Source organism: Engystomops pustulosus, chromosome 11 (genome assembly GCF_040894005.1).
Source record: "Engystomops pustulosus chromosome 11, aEngPut4.maternal, whole genome shotgun sequence".
Classification (NCBI taxonomy): Eukaryota; Metazoa; Chordata; class Amphibia; order Anura; family Leptodactylidae; genus Engystomops; species Engystomops pustulosus.
The window spans coordinates 72,694,666-72,711,711 of NC_092421.1; the positions used below are offsets into that span (position 1 = coordinate 72,694,666).

The following is a 17,046-nucleotide window of genomic DNA, read 5'->3' on the forward strand; positions in this document are numbered from 1 at the left end:
GCTCTGCACAGGGAAGCTTGGCCAAACACCTGGGAACCTCAGAAAAGGATGGAAACACCACGGAAATGGACAGGAAACAGCAGGGGCAGCATGCATGGATGCCTCTGAGGCTGCTTAATCGCACCATTATGCCCAAATGATGGGCAACAGCATGGCCATGACAGAGTGACCGAATGAGGCTAGATAGCATCTAAAACATGCAATAATTGACCCTGACACTATAGGGGACGGCATGCAGAGGCAGCGGCAGCAGCGGCAGGCTAGAGAGTGTCATGGCGACATACCCTAAATGGACTCAGGTTTCACCAAAGGAGGTGAAATGATTTCCTATGTGAACAAAAGGTTGACGGTATATTTAGTCGATAACACAGCATGGTGGCGACATAGTGACCAAGTTCCATAACGTATCTGGTGAAACACCCAAAAAATGAGCCTGACACAGCTCTTTTGATAAGGGGACGACATGTGGAGGCAGCCATGGAGACGACTTCCATGATTAAGAGCGACAGTATGGGCATTCATATTGCGCTGCTATGATTGCAACTTCAGGTCTCCAGCATGGCGGCGACAGATAGACCGAGTTCCACTATGTATCTGGTGAAACACCTGAAAATTCTGCCTGACACAGCTCGTTTGTTAAGGGGATGATGTGCTGCATATCCTCTCGTGCTCCAGCGTCTGGGTTATAGAGAGTTGAAATGAGACATTGGAGGATCGTGGAGGCAAAATGGACAGGAAACAGCAGGGGCAGCATGCATGGATGCCTCTGAGGCTGCCTAATCTTGGGATGGAGCTGGCGGTCCGCTGCCAGGCGAGCTTTCGCCTGTCCAAGCCCCTGTTTCTCGGCTCCTCCCCACCCAAAATGGGCCTGGGGGCCAGAAGCGTTTACTTTGAAAAAATTATAATTTTCAAAGCAGGCCGGGTCGTTTGAATATTTCACCTAGGAATAATGGAATAGCATAGTGGTTCTATTTTTAATTGTTTTTACGGAAATGGTTCCATGATTAAGAGCGACAGTATGGGGCATCCATATTGCGCTGCTATGATTGCAACTTCTGGTCTCCAGCATGGCGGCGACAGATGGGCCGAGTTCCACTATGTATCTGGTGAAACACCCGAAAATTCTGCCTGACACAGCTCGTTTGATAAGGGGACGATGTAAGGAGGCAGTGAACTAGTAGTAGATTAAAGGTGCTGCAGTTAAAACTATGTTAGTTGGATCTTGGGATGGAGCTGGCGCTCCGCTGCCAGGCGAGCTTTCGCCTATCCAAGCCCCTGTCTCTCAGCTACTCCCCAAACAGCACTTCTAAGAACCTTTTGTATAAGATCAAGTGTAGTAGCGTTCTTATAAGTTTGGGATATGGCGGGTGAGGGGAATGTAAACAGATTAGTGATGAGCGAGTATACTCCTCCGAGCTTGATGCTCGGTCGAGTATTAGCATACTCAGACCGGCTCGTTGCTCGGACGAGCATTTGCCCTGCTCGATAACGAGCATTTAATTTAAGAAAAAAAAAAGGGAAGAACAGTAAAAAGATACAATTAAAACATTTAATTTAATTGTTTAATTGAATAAAACAGTGAAAGAACACAGTGCAGAACAGATTGCAGATGTTCGGGAACATCTGCAATCTGTTCCGGAGACACGCGTGCAGAACGGTGTTCTCCGCAATAGTATTTGAAGAACAATATGTGTGAAGAACACATTACAGATGTTTGGCAACATCTGCAAGTTGTTCTCTACACATATTGTTCTTCAAATACTATTGCGGAGAACACCGTTCTGCACGCGTGTCTCCGGAGCAGATCGCAGATGTCCCGGAGACACGCGTGCAGAACGGTGTTCTCCGCAATAGTATTTGAAGAACAATATGTGTGAAGAACAACTTGCAGATGTTTCCAAACATCTGCAAGTTGTTCTTCACACATATTGTTCTTCAAATACTATTGCGGAGAACACCGTTCTGCACGCGTGTCTCCGGAACAGATTGCAGATGTTCCCGAACATCTGCAATCTGTTCTGCACTGTGTATTTTCACTGTGCTCGTTAAGTTTATAATTTTACTGAAAAATGCTCGGGTCTCCCATTGATTTCAATGGGGCTCGTTACTCGAAACGAGCACTCGAACATCTGGAAATGTTCGGCTCGAGTAACGAGCACCCGAGCATTTTAGTGCTCGCTCATCTCTAAAACAGATGCGCAAGAAGCACTGAAATAATATCGGTAAATGATAAAAGTTTGCCAGTATATTTTGTGGATTACACAGCAGGGTGGCGACAAAGTTAACAAGTTTGATGTGGAAGCCATGAAAACAGCCCAAAATTCTGCCTGACACCGCTCGTTTGATAAGGGGACCATGTATGGAGGCAGTGAACTAGTAGTAGATTAAAGGTGCTGCAGTTAAAACTATGTTAGATGGATCTTGAGATGGAGCTGGCGCTCCGCTAACAGGCGAGCTTTCGCCAATCCAAGCCCCTGTCTCTAGGCTACTCCCCAAACAGCACTTCTAAGAACCTTTTGTATAAGATCAAGTGTAGTAGCGTTCTTATAAGTTTGGGTTATGGCGGGTGAGGGGAATGTAAACAGATGCGCAAGAAGCGCTGAAATTATATCGGTAAATGATAAAAGTATGCCAGTATATTTTGTGGATTACACAGCAGGGTGGCAACAAAGTTAACAAGTTTGATGTGGAAGCCATGAAAACAACCCAAAACTCTGCCTTACACAGCTCGTTTGATAAGGGGACCATGTATGGAGGCAGCTATATGGACGACTTTTGGAGGCAGCTATGGCGATGACTTGTGGAGGTAGCAATGGATACAACGTGTGGAGGCAGCTAAAAAGATGACGTGTGGAGGCTGCTATGGAGACAATTTAATTTGGATAGTGCCTGTATGTGGCAGTCCAAAAAAGTTTTCAAACCAGAGGAGCAGGTAGGTGGTCTTCCAGAAAAATTAAATAGATCGAGTGCCTGTATGTGGCAGTCCAAAAAAGTTTTCAAACCAGAGGAGCAGGTAGGTGGTCCTCCAGAAAAATTAAATAGATTGAGTGCCTGTATGTGGCACTCCCAAAAATTGCTTAAAACAGAGGACCGGGTAGGTGGCCCTCCAGAAAAATTAAATACATAGAGTACTATAGCTAGAGCCAGTTGGCCCTGGAAAAAAATAGTTTCCTCTGCTTTAGTGTACAAAGAGGAGGAGAAGGAGGACAATGAGGAGGAGGAGTGCATACATTATTCAGGTTGAGCTTCTTTCACCTGGTGGAGAATGAAAATCCGGAGAAATCCAGGCTGTATTCATCTTGATAAGCGTCAGCCTGTCAGTCGACAGGCGTGTACGCTTATCGATGATGATACCACCAGCTGCACTGAAAACCCGCTCGGACAACACGCTAGCGGCAGGGCAGGCAAGAACCTCCAAGGCGTACAGCGCCAGTTCGTGCCACATGTCCAGCTTTGAAACCCAGTAGTTGTAGGGAGCTGTGTGATCATTTAGGACGATGGTATGGTCAGCTACGTACTCCCTCACCATCTTTCTGTAAAGATCAGCCCTACTCTGCCGAGACTGGGGACAGGTGACAGTGTCTTGCTGGGGTGACATAAAACTGGCAAAGGCCTTGTAAAGCGTACCCCTGCCAGTGCTGGACAAGCTGCCTGCTCGCCTACTCTCCCTCGCTACTTGTCCCGCAGAAGTACACCCTCTGCCGCTAGCGCTGTCAGAAGGGAAATACTGTTTCAGCTAGTGCACCAGGGCCTGCTGGTATTCATGCATTCTCACACTCCTTTCCTCTCCAGGGATGAGAGTGGAAAGATTTTGCTTGTACCGTGGGTCCAGGAGAGTGAATACCCAGTAATCGGTGCTGTAATAAATTCTTTGAACGCGAGGGTCACGGGATAGGCAGCCTAGCATGAAATCTGCCATATGCGCCAGAGTACCAACGCGCAAGAATTCACTCCCCTCACTGGCCTGACTCTCCATTTCCTCCTCCTCCAACTCCTCTTCTTCTGCCCATACACGCTGAACAGTGAAGGACTGAACAATGGTCCCCTCTTCTGTGTCGCCAACATTCTCCTCTTCCTCCTCATCCTCCTCCACCTCCTCCGATATGCGCTGAGAAACAGACCTGAGGGTGCTTTGGCTATCAACAAGGGAATCTTCTTCCCCTGTCTCTTGTGATGAGCGCAAAGCTTCCGACTTCATGCTGACCAGAGAGTTTTTTAACAGACCAAGCAGCGGGATGGTGAGGCTGATGATGGCGGCATTGCCACTGACCATCTGTGTTGACTGCTCAAAGTTACTCAGCACCTGACAGATATCAGACATCCACGTCCACTCGTCATTGTAGACTTGAGGAAGCTGACTGACCTGATTACCAGTTCCGGTGGAAGTTGACATCTGGCAATCGCTCTGCGCTGCTGGTAAACTCTGGATAACATGGTTAATGTTGAATTGCACCTCGTGGGCACGTCGCACAACAGTGGGTGAGCGGGCAGTTGGAGGCGGCGCTGCGCTGCCCTGAGAGTGGCAGCATCTGTGCTGGACTTCCTGAAATGCGCACAGATGCGGCGCACCTTTGTGAGCAAATCAGACAGATTGGGGTATGTCTTGAGGAAACGCTGAACTATGAGATTTAACACATGGGCCAGTCTGCCGAGTTGCAGGTTAGGGCCGTTGTCACATACAACCATGCCTGGCTTCAGGTTCAGCGGTGCCAGCCACAGATCAGTCTGCGCCGTGATGCCCTGTAATAGCTCTTGGGCGGTGTGCCTTTTATCGCCTAGGCTCAGCAGTTTGAGCACCATCTGCTGTCGCTTAGCGACGGCACTGCTGCTGTGCCTAGAGCTACCGACTGATGGCGCCATGCCCACGGATGGTAATTCGGAGGAGGAGGTGGAGGAGGGGTGGGAGGAGGAGGAGGCATAGTAGGCCTTTGAGACCTGGACCGAGGTAGGCCCCACAATCCTCAGCGTCGGCAGTATATGACCAGCCCCAGGGTCAGACTCGGTCCCAGCCTCCACCAAGTTAACCCAATGTGCCGTCAGCGATATATAGTGGCCCTGCCCGGCAGCACTCGTCCACGTGTCCATGGTCAGGTGGACCTTGTCAGAAACGGCGTTGGTCAGGGCACGGATGATGGTCAGGGCACGTGCTTGTGCAGGGCTGGGACGGCACATCGGGAAAAGTAGTGGCGACCGGGGACCGAATACCGAGGGGCGGCCGCTGCCATGAAGTTTCGAAAGGCCTCGGTCTCTACTAGCCTATAGGCAGGGCCGGATTATAGGCGGGGCTCCCGGGGCTCGAGCCCCGGGGCCCCCACCATCTTGCCCCCCAAGGGGGCCCCCACCAGATCGCGCTTCCTGGGCCCTGGCTCCTTAGCCGCCACCTCTCAGAGCTGTCCGCCTGTCCACGGCAGCGGTGACCGCCTCCCCGCATATCCCCTTGCATGGCCGAGCTGTCCGCCCCCCCGGCACAGGTTCCCGCCTCCCTGCCCGCCCAACACGCTGCATGGATAAGCCTCCCCGCCCGCTCGTAACCCCACTCGCGAACAAGCGGCCGTCCTCCGCTCCCCAACCCCGCAAAAAAAGCGGCCGTCCTCTGCTCTCCTCCGCAAAAGGTGGAACAAGCGCCCTTCCTCCGCTCCCAACCCCCGCCCGAACAAGCGTCCGCCCGCTGCTCCAAACCCCCCCTCCCCCCGCTGGAAGAAGCGTCAATCTTCCGCTCCTCTCCCCCCCCCCCTGGCGGAACAAGCAGCGGCAGTCCTCCGCTCCTCCCCCCTTCCCCGGCAGAACAAACAGCAGCCGTCCTACGCTTTTCCCCTTCCCCCCGCAACAAGCAGCTGCCCTCCGCTCCTAACCCCCCCCCTCCACGGAACAAGCGGACGTCCTCTGCTTGACACCCCGACCCTCGCCCGAACAGGCAGCTCCCCCCCCCCCCCGGTCCCGCCCAAACCAGCAACCAACCGACCCCCCCACGCCGAACACCCGCCTGACGCGAAGGCCGGTCATCCTAAAAGGGTAAGTATACACTACATATGTATTTATTTGTGTGTATATATGATGTATATTCTGTGTATATAGTGTATGTACAGTGTATATACTGTGTGTATATATGCATCTACTGTCTATATATATTTATATACTGTATTTATATGCATCTACTGTCTATATATGTATATACTGTGTATATATGCATCTACTGTCTATATATGTATATATGCATCTACTGTCTATATATGTATAAGCATATATATGTGCACATTTAAATATATATATATATATATATATATATATATATATATATATATGATGTATGTTTATGTTTATATGCTGTGTATATGGTATGTATGTATATGCTCTGTATACTGAATGTGTGTGTATTTCCCGCATGTCTGTGAAAATGCTGTATATACTGAATGTGTGTGTATTTGCTGTATGTGTGTATATTAGGGGCGAGGCGGCTGTATATAGGTGTGTTACTGGGGGGCGAGGCGGCTGTATGTAGGTGTGTTACTGGGGGGCGAGGCGGCTGTATGTAGGTGTGTTACTGGGGGGCGAGGCGGCTGTATGTAGCTGTGTTACTGGGGATGAGGCGGCTGTATGTAGCTGTGTTACTGGGGATGAGGCGGCTGTATGTAGCTGTGTTACTGGGGGCGAGGCGGCTGTGTGTAGCTGTGTTACTGGGGGCGAGGCGGCTGTGTGTAGCGGTGTTACTGGGGGTGAGGGGGCTGTACGTAGCTGTGTTACTGGGGACGAGGCGGCTGTATGTAGCTGTGTTACTGGGGACGAGGTGGCTGTATGTAGCTGTGTTACTGGGGGTGAGGCAGCTGTATGTAGCTGTGTTACTGGGGGCGAGGCGGCTGTATGTAGCGGTGTTACTGGGGGCGAGGCGGCTGTATATAGATGTATTACTGGGGATAAGGCGGCTGTATGTAGCAGTGTTACTGCGTGAATAGTGAGCAGGAGGATGTGTATGCACACTGCACTCAGTGGGGGCCTCCACCAACCTTAATCCGGCCCTGCCTATAGGGCAGCATCTCCAGGCTAAGCAACTTGGAGATGGGGACGTTGAGGGCTTGGGCGTGTGGGTGTGTTGCGCTATACTTCCTTTTGTGCTCCAGCATCTGGGGTATGGAGAGCTGATCGCTGGTGGATGCTGTGGAGGATCGTGGAGGCGAAGATGGGGTTTTCGCACGGGAGGTGTTTGGGCCAGGGTTCTGGGCAGGGGGCTGACTAGCAGATGACACAGGGGAAGGAGCAGTGGTGTGCCCGGCCGGAGGTGAACGGGCTTGGTGCCATTGAGTGGGGTGTTTAGCATTCATATGCCTGCGCATACTGGTGGTAGTTAAGCTAGTAGTGTTGGAACCCCTGCTGATCCTGGTTTGGCACAGGTTGCACACCACAGTCCGTCGGTCATCCGGTGTTTCTTTAAAGAACCTCCAGACTTCTGAAAATCTAGCCCTCGCCACGGGAGCTTGACTACGGGCAACATTTGGCGCTGATGCACCAGCTCTGGCCCTGCCTCTCCATCTGGCCCCACCACTGCCTCTTCCAACCTGTTCTGCTATAGGACTCGCCTCCGTCTCAGAAGCACTGTGTTCACCCGGTCTATCAACCCAGCTTGGGTCTGTCACCTCATCATCCTCCGATCCCTCAGTCTGCTCCCCCCTTGGACTTCCTGCCCTGACAACAACTTCACCACTGTCTGACAACCGTGTCTCCTCATCGTCGGACACCTCTTTACACACTTCTTCCACTACGTCAAGAAGGTCATCATCACCCACAGACTGCGACCGGTGGAAAACCTGGGCATCGGAAAATAGCTCAGCAGCAACCGGACAAGTGGTTTGTGACTGTGGGAAGGGTCCAGAAAGCAGTTCCTCAGAGTATGCCGGTTCAAATGCCAAATTTTGCTGGGAGGGGGCAGACTGGGGGGAAGGAGGTGGAGGAGTGCTGATTTCGGTGACATGGGTGGACTGCGTGGAAGACTGACTGGTGGACAAATGGCTAGAAGCATTGTCCGCAAACCACGACATCACCTCTTCGCACTGTTCTGGCCTCAACAGTGCTCTACCATGAGTCCCAGTAACTTGAGACATGATGAACCTAGGGAGTGTAGCTCTGCGGCGTTCCCCTGCTCTCTCATCAGCAGGTGGTGTCTCACCCCGCCCAGGACCACGGCCTCTGACCCCTGCCGTAGTTGGACGCCCACGTCCACGCCCTCGTCCTCTACCCCTAGCACTCGGGTTAAACATTTTCAAAATTAAAGTGTAAACTTTAAATTTTTTTTTTTGTGTATTTTTTTTTATTTTTTTATTTTTTTTAAAACAAAACAATGCTATCCTATTGCTATGGCTAGTTTCTAACCTACACTGACAGCACACAACTGGATTTTGTGCTGTGCCTGATGACTTTGAGTTATAAAAAGAAATGAAGGTAAAAAAAAATAAATCAGCAGACTCTGCCTAATTCTAATCAAACCCCTAATAAATTGTCCCACTTCGGTGTTTGAGGTGGATATGCGTGTCACTAAGAGCTAAACACAACGGTAGCAAGTCTCCCTGCAAATTCCTCACAATATGGTACTAGCTGCACTACTAATGCCAGCAAGCCCAGCCACAGGCAAACCAAAAAAAAAGTAAAATAAAATGTTATTGTAGCCCTAAGAAGGGCTGTTGGGTTCTTGTAGAATCACTCCTGCCTAACACTATTGTAATAGAACAGCCTAACGCTTTCCCTGACCAGCAGCAGCTCTCGCCCTAGCGGCATCCAGACAGAGAATGACGCGAGCAGCGCAGCCAGGAGCTATTCTATTCCAGGGTCACCTGATCAGGCCAGCCAACCACTGCTATCGACGTGTAAGGGTACCACGTCATGCTGGGTGGTGTGCAGAGTCTCCTGGCTTGTGATTGGCTCTGTTTCTGGCCGTCAAAAAGCAAAACGGCGGGAGATGCCATTTTCTCGAGCGGGCGAAGTATTCGTCCGAGCAACGAGAGTTTCGAGTACGCTAATGTTCGAACGAGCATCAAGCTCGGACGAGTATGTTCGCTCATCTCTATTCGCCATCACTGTTCTAATGCTTCCAAACATGCCAATAGTAAATCAAAATTCACAAACCAGGTGTTTCCCTCTTTGTCACTCTTTCCGAAAGCGCTGTATGATCCATCATCATGTTTGTATGTAAGCTGACGCTGGTATCCTGTGAGAAGAAGAAGTAGTTGTCTATCACTAAGACTGCCTATAGTCGATGTTGCTCAAGTAGGGCTTTTACTGTGTTTGCTATCAATAAAGAAGATTTTAATGCTATCCAGGACCACATCTGCCACGAGGAGGGATGAAGTCCCCACCTTAGGCGGAATATTGTGGACCCCTTTTAGCATATCGCCGCCGGTAATATAAACTTACCATACTACCTAAAAAAAAAAAAAAAATCACTGTTTTCTTCACTATATGCAGGTTATATGTCTACCATGTGATACCAGAAACCAATCGAGTCCTTGAAGGCCTTGAACCACTCGTGGCTAAATAAATGGCAATGGTATGGAATGTAGAATTTCTCACCACTCTCCAGGAATTTCTTGGCTTTGCTCTGGATTTCACTGTTCAGTTGATGAGTCTTCTCCAGATACTGAAGGATGAAGATATTAGGAACAAAGAGAACCATGTTCTGTTCCCCACATCCATATGGCATGGCCAGGAGACGGTCAAGGTTCTGCATGGCTGAGCCCATGAGATCTCCTGAAGTGCAAGAACATTTCGTAAATTCATAATAAAAAACATGAATGTGTTATAAATATTGGGGAACATTTATGAAAAGTCTTAGTCAGACGGTCGTGGGGGGTGTAGATATGACCGACGTATATATGCCCAATATAAGTCCCACATATAGGGAAATGGGCGCACGGCACACGTGCGGCACCGTACCGCTCCGTACCCCTTGAAAAGATAGGGCATCTCCTCCTCTAACATCTATGGCAGGCAACGGGCATCTGAATGTAGCCTTAAGGTAAGACAATGCAGAGTTAGACTATATAGTTTAGTTCCTGTCATATGCTGGATAGTGGGGTTTGCAGGGCTCCAGTTTGGGTCCCTGGACAAGACCCTGAACATAATTTTGATGTTAGAGTTCAGGCAAAATTAAGTTCAGGGATGGGTGACCGAAGCTTATACCACACTATTTAACAACCACGATCAGTCTCAGCACCGATCGTTCCCCACATCCATATGGCATGGCCAGGAGATGGTCAAGGTTCTGTATGGCTGTGCCCATGAGATGTGGATGTTGACTTTCAAATATGTTCAGAAACCTGCCAATTTCCATTCAAATGGGTGGCAGCTCCTGCGTGTAGGTTGTGAAAAACGGAAGTGTGCTGCCTGTATTTAAATACCCCTGCGGTGGGAGGAGGGGGGGGGTCTTGCCGCGCATGGAGTTGGACGTGTAAGCCTGTAGCTCCGGAGCCCGGCAGTCATTAAGCGACACATAGTAGTCACATCATATCAGCGCCTCCCCGATTTTACAGCTGACGACCTCAGGAAGATACCGAGAGCAACTGTGAAAGGGGAGATTGAAGAAGCGACGCGGCTTTTTTAAACTGAGGATACGCCCCTTTTGGCACAACCGTCTCAAAAGTGTCTAAAACTCTTTATGTTATACAAGGTGTTATAGAACATTTTTTGGTGCAATTTACGCAAACTTCTGTCATAATAAGATTGATAAATCTGCCCATTGTCTTCCTCATCTTCTGATTTTTACAGTAATGGAGCTTTTTATTACAGGCAGTCCCCGGGTTACGTACAAGATATGGTCCGGAGGTTTGTTCTTAAGTTGTATTTGTATGGAAGTCAAAATTTTGTAGATTCAGACAAAAAAATTATTTTGGCCCCAGTGACAATTGGATTTTAAACATTTTTTGCTGTAATGGGACCAAGGATTATCAATAAAGCTTCATTAGAGACACCTTACATCTGATTATTGCAGTCTGGGACTATAGAGAGCTTCACCAGAGGTCAGAGGGGTCTGTCTGTAACTATGGGTTGTCTGTAAGTCGGGTGTCCTTAAGTAGGGGACCGCCTGTAATGGGTTATAATTAGAGATGAGCGAGCACTAAAATGCTCGGGTACTCGTTATTCGAGACGAACTTTTCGCGATGCTCGAGTGCTCGTCTCGAATAACGAGCCCCATTGAAGTCAATGGGAGACTCGAGCATTTTTCCCCTGCACAGGGAAGCTTGGCCAAACACCTGGGAACCTCAGAAAAGGATGGAAACACCACGGAAATGGACAGGAAACAGCAGGGGCAGCATGCATGGATGCCTCTGAGGCTGCCTAATCGCACCATTATGCCAAAATTATGGGCAACAGCATGGCCATGACAGAGTGACCGAATGAGCCTAGATAGCATCTAAAACATGCAATAATTGACCCTGACACTATAGGGGACGGCATGCAGAGGCAGTGGCAGCAGCGGCAGGCTAGAGAGTGTCATGGCGACATACCCTAAATGGACTCAGGTTTCACCAAAGGAGGTGAGCAAGAAGCGCTGAAATGATTTCCTATGTGAACAAAAGGTTGACGGTATATTTAGTCCATAACACAGCATGGTGGCGACATAGTGACCAAGTTCCATAACGTATCTGGTGAAACACCCGAAAAATGAGCCTGACACAGCTCGTTTGATAAAGGGACGACATGTGGAGGCAGCCATGGAGACGACTTCCATGATTAAGAGTGACTACTGGGGCATCCATATTGCTTCTATGATTGAAACTTCAGGTCTCCAGCATGGCGGTGACAGATGGGCCGAGTTCCATTATGTATCTGGTGAAACACCCGAAAATTCTGCCTGACACAGCTCGTTTGATAAGGGGATGATGTGCTGCATATCCTCTCGTGCTCCAGCGTCTGGGGTATAGAGAGTTGAAAGTTGCGCATGGAGACATTGGTGGACGCTGTGGAGGATCGTGGAGGGAAAATGGACAGGAAACAGCAGGGGCAGCATGCATGGATGCCTCTGAGGCTGCCTAGTCTTGGGATGGAGCTGGCGGTCCGCTGCCAGGCGAGCTTTCGCCTGTCCAAGCCCCTGTCTCTCGGCTCCTCCCCACACAAAATGGGCCTGGGGGCCAGAAGCGTTTACTTTGAAAAAATTATAATTTTCAAAGCAGGCGGGGTCGTTTGAATATTTCACCTAGGAATAATGGAATAGCATGGTGGTTCTATTTTTAATTGTTCTTTCGGAAATGGTTCCATGATTAAGAGCGACAGTATGGGGCATCCATTTTGCGCTGCTATGATTGCAACTTCAGGTCTCCAGCATGGCGGCGACAGAAGGGCCGAGTTCCACTATGTATCTGGTGAAACACCTGAAAATTCTGCCCGACACAGCTCGTTTGATAAGGGGATGATGTATGGAGGCAGTGAACTAGTAGTAGATTAAAGGTGCTGCAGTTAAAACTATGTTAGTTGGATCTTGGGATGGAGCTGGCGCTCAGCTGCCAGGCGAGCTTTCGCCAATCCAAGCCCCTGTCTCTCGGCTACTCCCCAAACAGCACTTCTAAGAACCTTTTGTATAAGATCAAGTGTAGTAGCGTTCTTATAAGTTTTGGATATGGCGGGTGAAGGGAATGTAAACAGATGCGCAAGAAGCGCTGAAATAATATTGGTAAATGATAAAAGTTTGCCAGTATATTTTGTGGATTACACAGCAGGGTGGCGACAAAGTTAACAAGTTTGATGTGGAAGCCATGAAAACAACCCAAAATTCTGCCTGACACAGCTCGTTTGATAAGGGGACCATGTATGGAGGCAGCTATATGGACGACTTTTGGAGGCAGCTATGGCGATGACTTGTGGCGGTAGCAATGGAGACAACGTGTGGAGGCAGCTAAAAAGACGATGTGTGGAGGCTGCTATGGAGACAATTTAATTTGGATAGTGCCTGTATGTGGCAGTCCAAAAAAGTTTTCAAACCAGAGGAGCAGGTAGGTGGTCCTCCAGAAAAATTAAATAGATTGAGTGCCTGTATGTGGCACTCCCAAAAATTGTTTAAAACAGAGGACCGGGTAAGTGGCCCTCCAGAAAAATTAAATACATAGAGTACTATAGCTAGAGCCAGTTGGCCCTGGCAAAAAATAGCCAGTTTCCTCTGCTTTAGTGTACAAAGAGGAGGAGAAGGAGGACAATGAGGAGGAGGAGTGCAAACATTATTCAGGTTGAGCTTCTTTCATCTGGTGGAGAATGGAAATTCTGAGAAATCCAGGCTTTATTCATCTTGATAAGCGTCAGCCTGTCAGCGCTGTCAGTCGACAGGCGTGTATGCTTATCGGTGATGATGCCACCAGCTGCACTGAAAACCCGCTCGGACAACACGCTAGCGGCAGGGCAGGCAAGAACCTCCAAGGCGTACAGCGCCAGTTTTGTCCAGCTTTGAAACCCAGTAGTTGTAGGGAGCTGTGTGATCATTTAGGACGATGGTATGGTCAGCTACGTACTCCCTCACCATCTTTCTGTAAAGATCAGCCCTACTCTGCCGAGACTGGGGACAGGTGACAGTGTCTTGCTGGGGTGACATAAAACTGGCAAAGGCCTTGTAAAGCATACCCCTGCCAGTGCCACTGACCATCTGTGTTGACTCCTCAAAGTTACTCAGCACCTGACAGATATCAGACATCCATGTCCACTCCTCATTGTAGACTTGAGGAAGCTGACTGACCTGACTACCAGTTCTGGTGGAAGTTGACATCTGGCAGTCTACAATCGCTCTGCGCTGCTGGTAAACTCTGGATAACATGGTTAATGTTGAATTCCACCCGGTGGGCACGTCGCACAACAGTCGGTGAGCGTGAGCAAATCAGACAGATTGGGGTATGTCTTGAGGAAACGCTGAACTATCAGATTTAACACATGGGCCAGGCATGGCACATGTATCAGTCTGCCGAGTTGCAGAGCCGCCACCAGGTTACGGCCGTCGTCACACCCAAACATGCCTGACTTCAGGTTCAGCGGAGCCAGCCACAGATTAGTGTGCGCCGTGATGCCCTGTAATAGTTCTTGGGCGGTGTGCCTTTTATCGCCTAGGCTCAGCAGTTTGAGCACCGCCTGTCGCTTAGCGATGGCGCTGCTGCTGTGCCTAGAGCTACTGACTGATGGCGCCATGCCCACGGATGGTAATTCGGAGGAGGTGGAGGAGGGGTGGGAGGAGGAGGAGGCATAGTAGGCCTTTGAGACCTGGACCGAGGTAGGCCCCGCAATCCTCAGCGTCGGCAGTATATGACCAGCCCCAGGGTCAGACTCGGTCCCAGCCTCCACCAAGTTAACCCAATGTGCCGTCAGCGATACATAATGGCCCTGCCCGGCAGCACTCGTCCACGTGTCCATGGTCAGGTGGACCTTGTCAGAAACGGCGTTGATCAGGGCACGGATGATGTTGTCTGACACGTACTTGTGCAGGGCTGGAACGGCACATCGGGAAAAGTAGTGGCGGCTGGGGACCGAATACCGAGGGGCGCCGCCGCCATGAGGTTTTGAAAGGTCTTGGTCTCTACCAGCCTATATGGCAGCATCTCCAGGCTAAGCAGTTTGGAGATGTGGACATTGAGGGCTTGGGCGTGTGGGTGGGTTGCACTATACTTCCTTTTGCGCTCCAGCGTCTGGTGTATGGAGAGCTGAACACTGGTGGAGGCTGTGGAGGATCGTGGAGGCGAAGATGGGGTTTTCGCACGGGAGGTGTTTGGGCCGGGGTCCTGGGCAGGGGGCTGACTAGCAGATGACACAGGGGAAGGTGCAGTGGTGTGCCCGGCCAGAGGTGAACGGGCTTGGTGCCATTGAGTGGGGTGTTTAGCATTCATATGCCTGCGCATACTGGTGGTAGTTAAGCTAGTAGTGGTGGAACCCCTGCTGATCCTGGTTTGGCACAGGTTGCACACCACAGTCCGTCGGTCATTTGGTGTTTCTTTAAAGAACCTCCAGACTTCTGAAAATCTAGCCCTCGCCACGGGAGCTTGACTACGTGAAACATTTGGCGCTGATGCACCAGCTCTGGCCCTACCACTGCCTCTTCCAACCTGTTCTGCTATAGGACTCGCCTCCGTCTCAGAAGCACTGTGTTCACCCGGCCTATCAACCCAGCTTGGATCTGTCACCTCATCATCCTCCGATCCCTCAGTCTGCTCCCCCCTCGGACTTCCTGCCCTGACAATAACTTCACCACTGTCTGAAAAACCGTTTCTCCTCATCGTCCGACACCTCTTTACACACTTCTTCCACTACGTCATTAATGTCATTATCACCCACAGACTGCAACCGGTGGAAAACCTGGGCATCGGAAAATAGCTCAGCAGCAACCGGACAAGTGGTTTGTGACTGTGGGAAGGGTCCAGAAAACAGTTCCTCAGAGTATGCCGGTTCAAATGCCAAATTTTGCTGGGAGGGGGCAGACTGGGGGGAAGGAGGTGGAGGAGGTGGAGGAGCTGGAGGAGTGCTGATTTCGGTGACATGGGTGGACTGCGTGGAAGACTGACTGGTGGACAAATGGCTAGAAGCATTGTCCGCAATCCACGACATCACCTCTTCGCACTGTTCTGGCCTCAACAGTGCTCTACCACGAGTCCCAGTAACTTGAGACATGATGAACCTAGGGAGTGTAGCTCTGCGGCGTTCCCCTGCTCCCTCATCAGCAGGTGGTGTCTCACCCCGCCCAGGACCACGGCCTCTGACCCCTGCAGTAGTTGGACGCCCACGTCCACGCCCTCGTCCTCTACCCCTAGCCCTCGGGTTAAACATTTTCCAAATTAAAGTGTAAACTTTAATTTTATTTTTTTTTAAACAAAACGATGCTATCCTATTGCTATGGCTAGTTTCTAACCTACACTGACAGCACACAACTGGATTTTGTGCTGTGCCTGATGACTTTGAGTTATAAAAAAAAATAAACGTAAAAAAAAATTAATCAGAAGACTGTGCCTAATTCAAATCAAACCCCTAATAAATTGTCCCACTTCTGTGTTTGAGGTGGATATGCGTGTCACTAAGAGCTAAACACAACGGTCGCAAGTCTCCCTGCAAATTCCTCACAATATGGTACTAGCTGCACTACTAGTGGCAGCAAGCCCAGCCACAAGCAAACCAAAAAAAAGTAAATATATAACGTTTTTGCAGCCCTAAGAATCACTCCTGCCTAACACTATTCTAATAGAACACCCTAACGTTTTCCCTGACCAGCAGCAGCTCTCTCCCTAGCGGCATCCAGACAGAGAATGATCCGAGCAGCGCGGGCAGGGGCTAGTCTATTCCAGGGTCACCTGATCTGGGCAGCCAACCACTGCTATCGACGTGTAAGGGTACCACGTCATGCTGGGTGGAGTGCAGAGTCTCCTGGCTTGTGATTGGCTCTGTTTTTGGCCGTCAAAAATCACAACGGCGGGAGATGCCGTTCTCTCGAGCGGGCGAAGTACTCGTCCCAGCAAAGAGCAGTTACGAGTACGCTAATGCTCAAACGAGCATCAAGCTCGGACGAGTATGTTCGCTCATCTCTAGTAACTACTAATCCCATATAAAGGCATTTACGGGTTACATATAAGAAAGGTTCATTAAATTTGTTCTTATGTTGAATTTGTATGTAAGTCAGAACTGGTATATTTTATAATAGTAGCTCCAGACAAAAAAAACTATTGGATTTTCAAAAGTTTGTGTTGTAATGGAAACATTATCAACGCTGGTTAGCATTACAGCCTTGCAGTGATGGGGACCTGGGTTCATGTTCCAGGGTAAACATCTGCAAAGAGTTTGTATATTCTCTCCGTGTTTGCGTGGGTTTCCTCCGGGTCCTCCGGTTTTCTGCCACACGCCATAAACATAATGGTAGATTGATTAGGTTGTCAGCTACATTGGGGACAGGGACCGATTTGGCAAAACTCGGTGCAGCGTTGCCCAATCTGTGTGCGCTATATAAATAAAGAATTATTATTATAACGTCATTACAGACACTTTACAGCCTGGGACTATAGAAGAGCATCCAGAGAGCTTCTCCAGAGGTCACAGTGGGGAGAGGGGTCCGTC

The 17,046-nt window shown here is 49.6% G+C and overlaps 1 protein-coding gene across 1 annotated transcript in view; it reads right to left on the reverse strand.

Annotated features, from left to right (window-relative positions):
- Positions 1-17,046, reverse strand: part of LOC140106595 (alpha-2-macroglobulin-like) — a 75,742-nt gene that overhangs the window by 17,673 nt on the left and 41,023 nt on the right. The window contains exons 24-25 of the mRNA XM_072131111.1: positions 9,556-9,732; positions 9,112-9,193 (exon numbers count right to left, since the gene is read on the reverse strand). Coding sequence (XP_071987212.1) covers positions 9,112-9,193; positions 9,556-9,732 — 259 coding nt within the window. The remainder of the gene's footprint in view (positions 1-9,111; positions 9,194-9,555; positions 9,733-17,046) is intronic.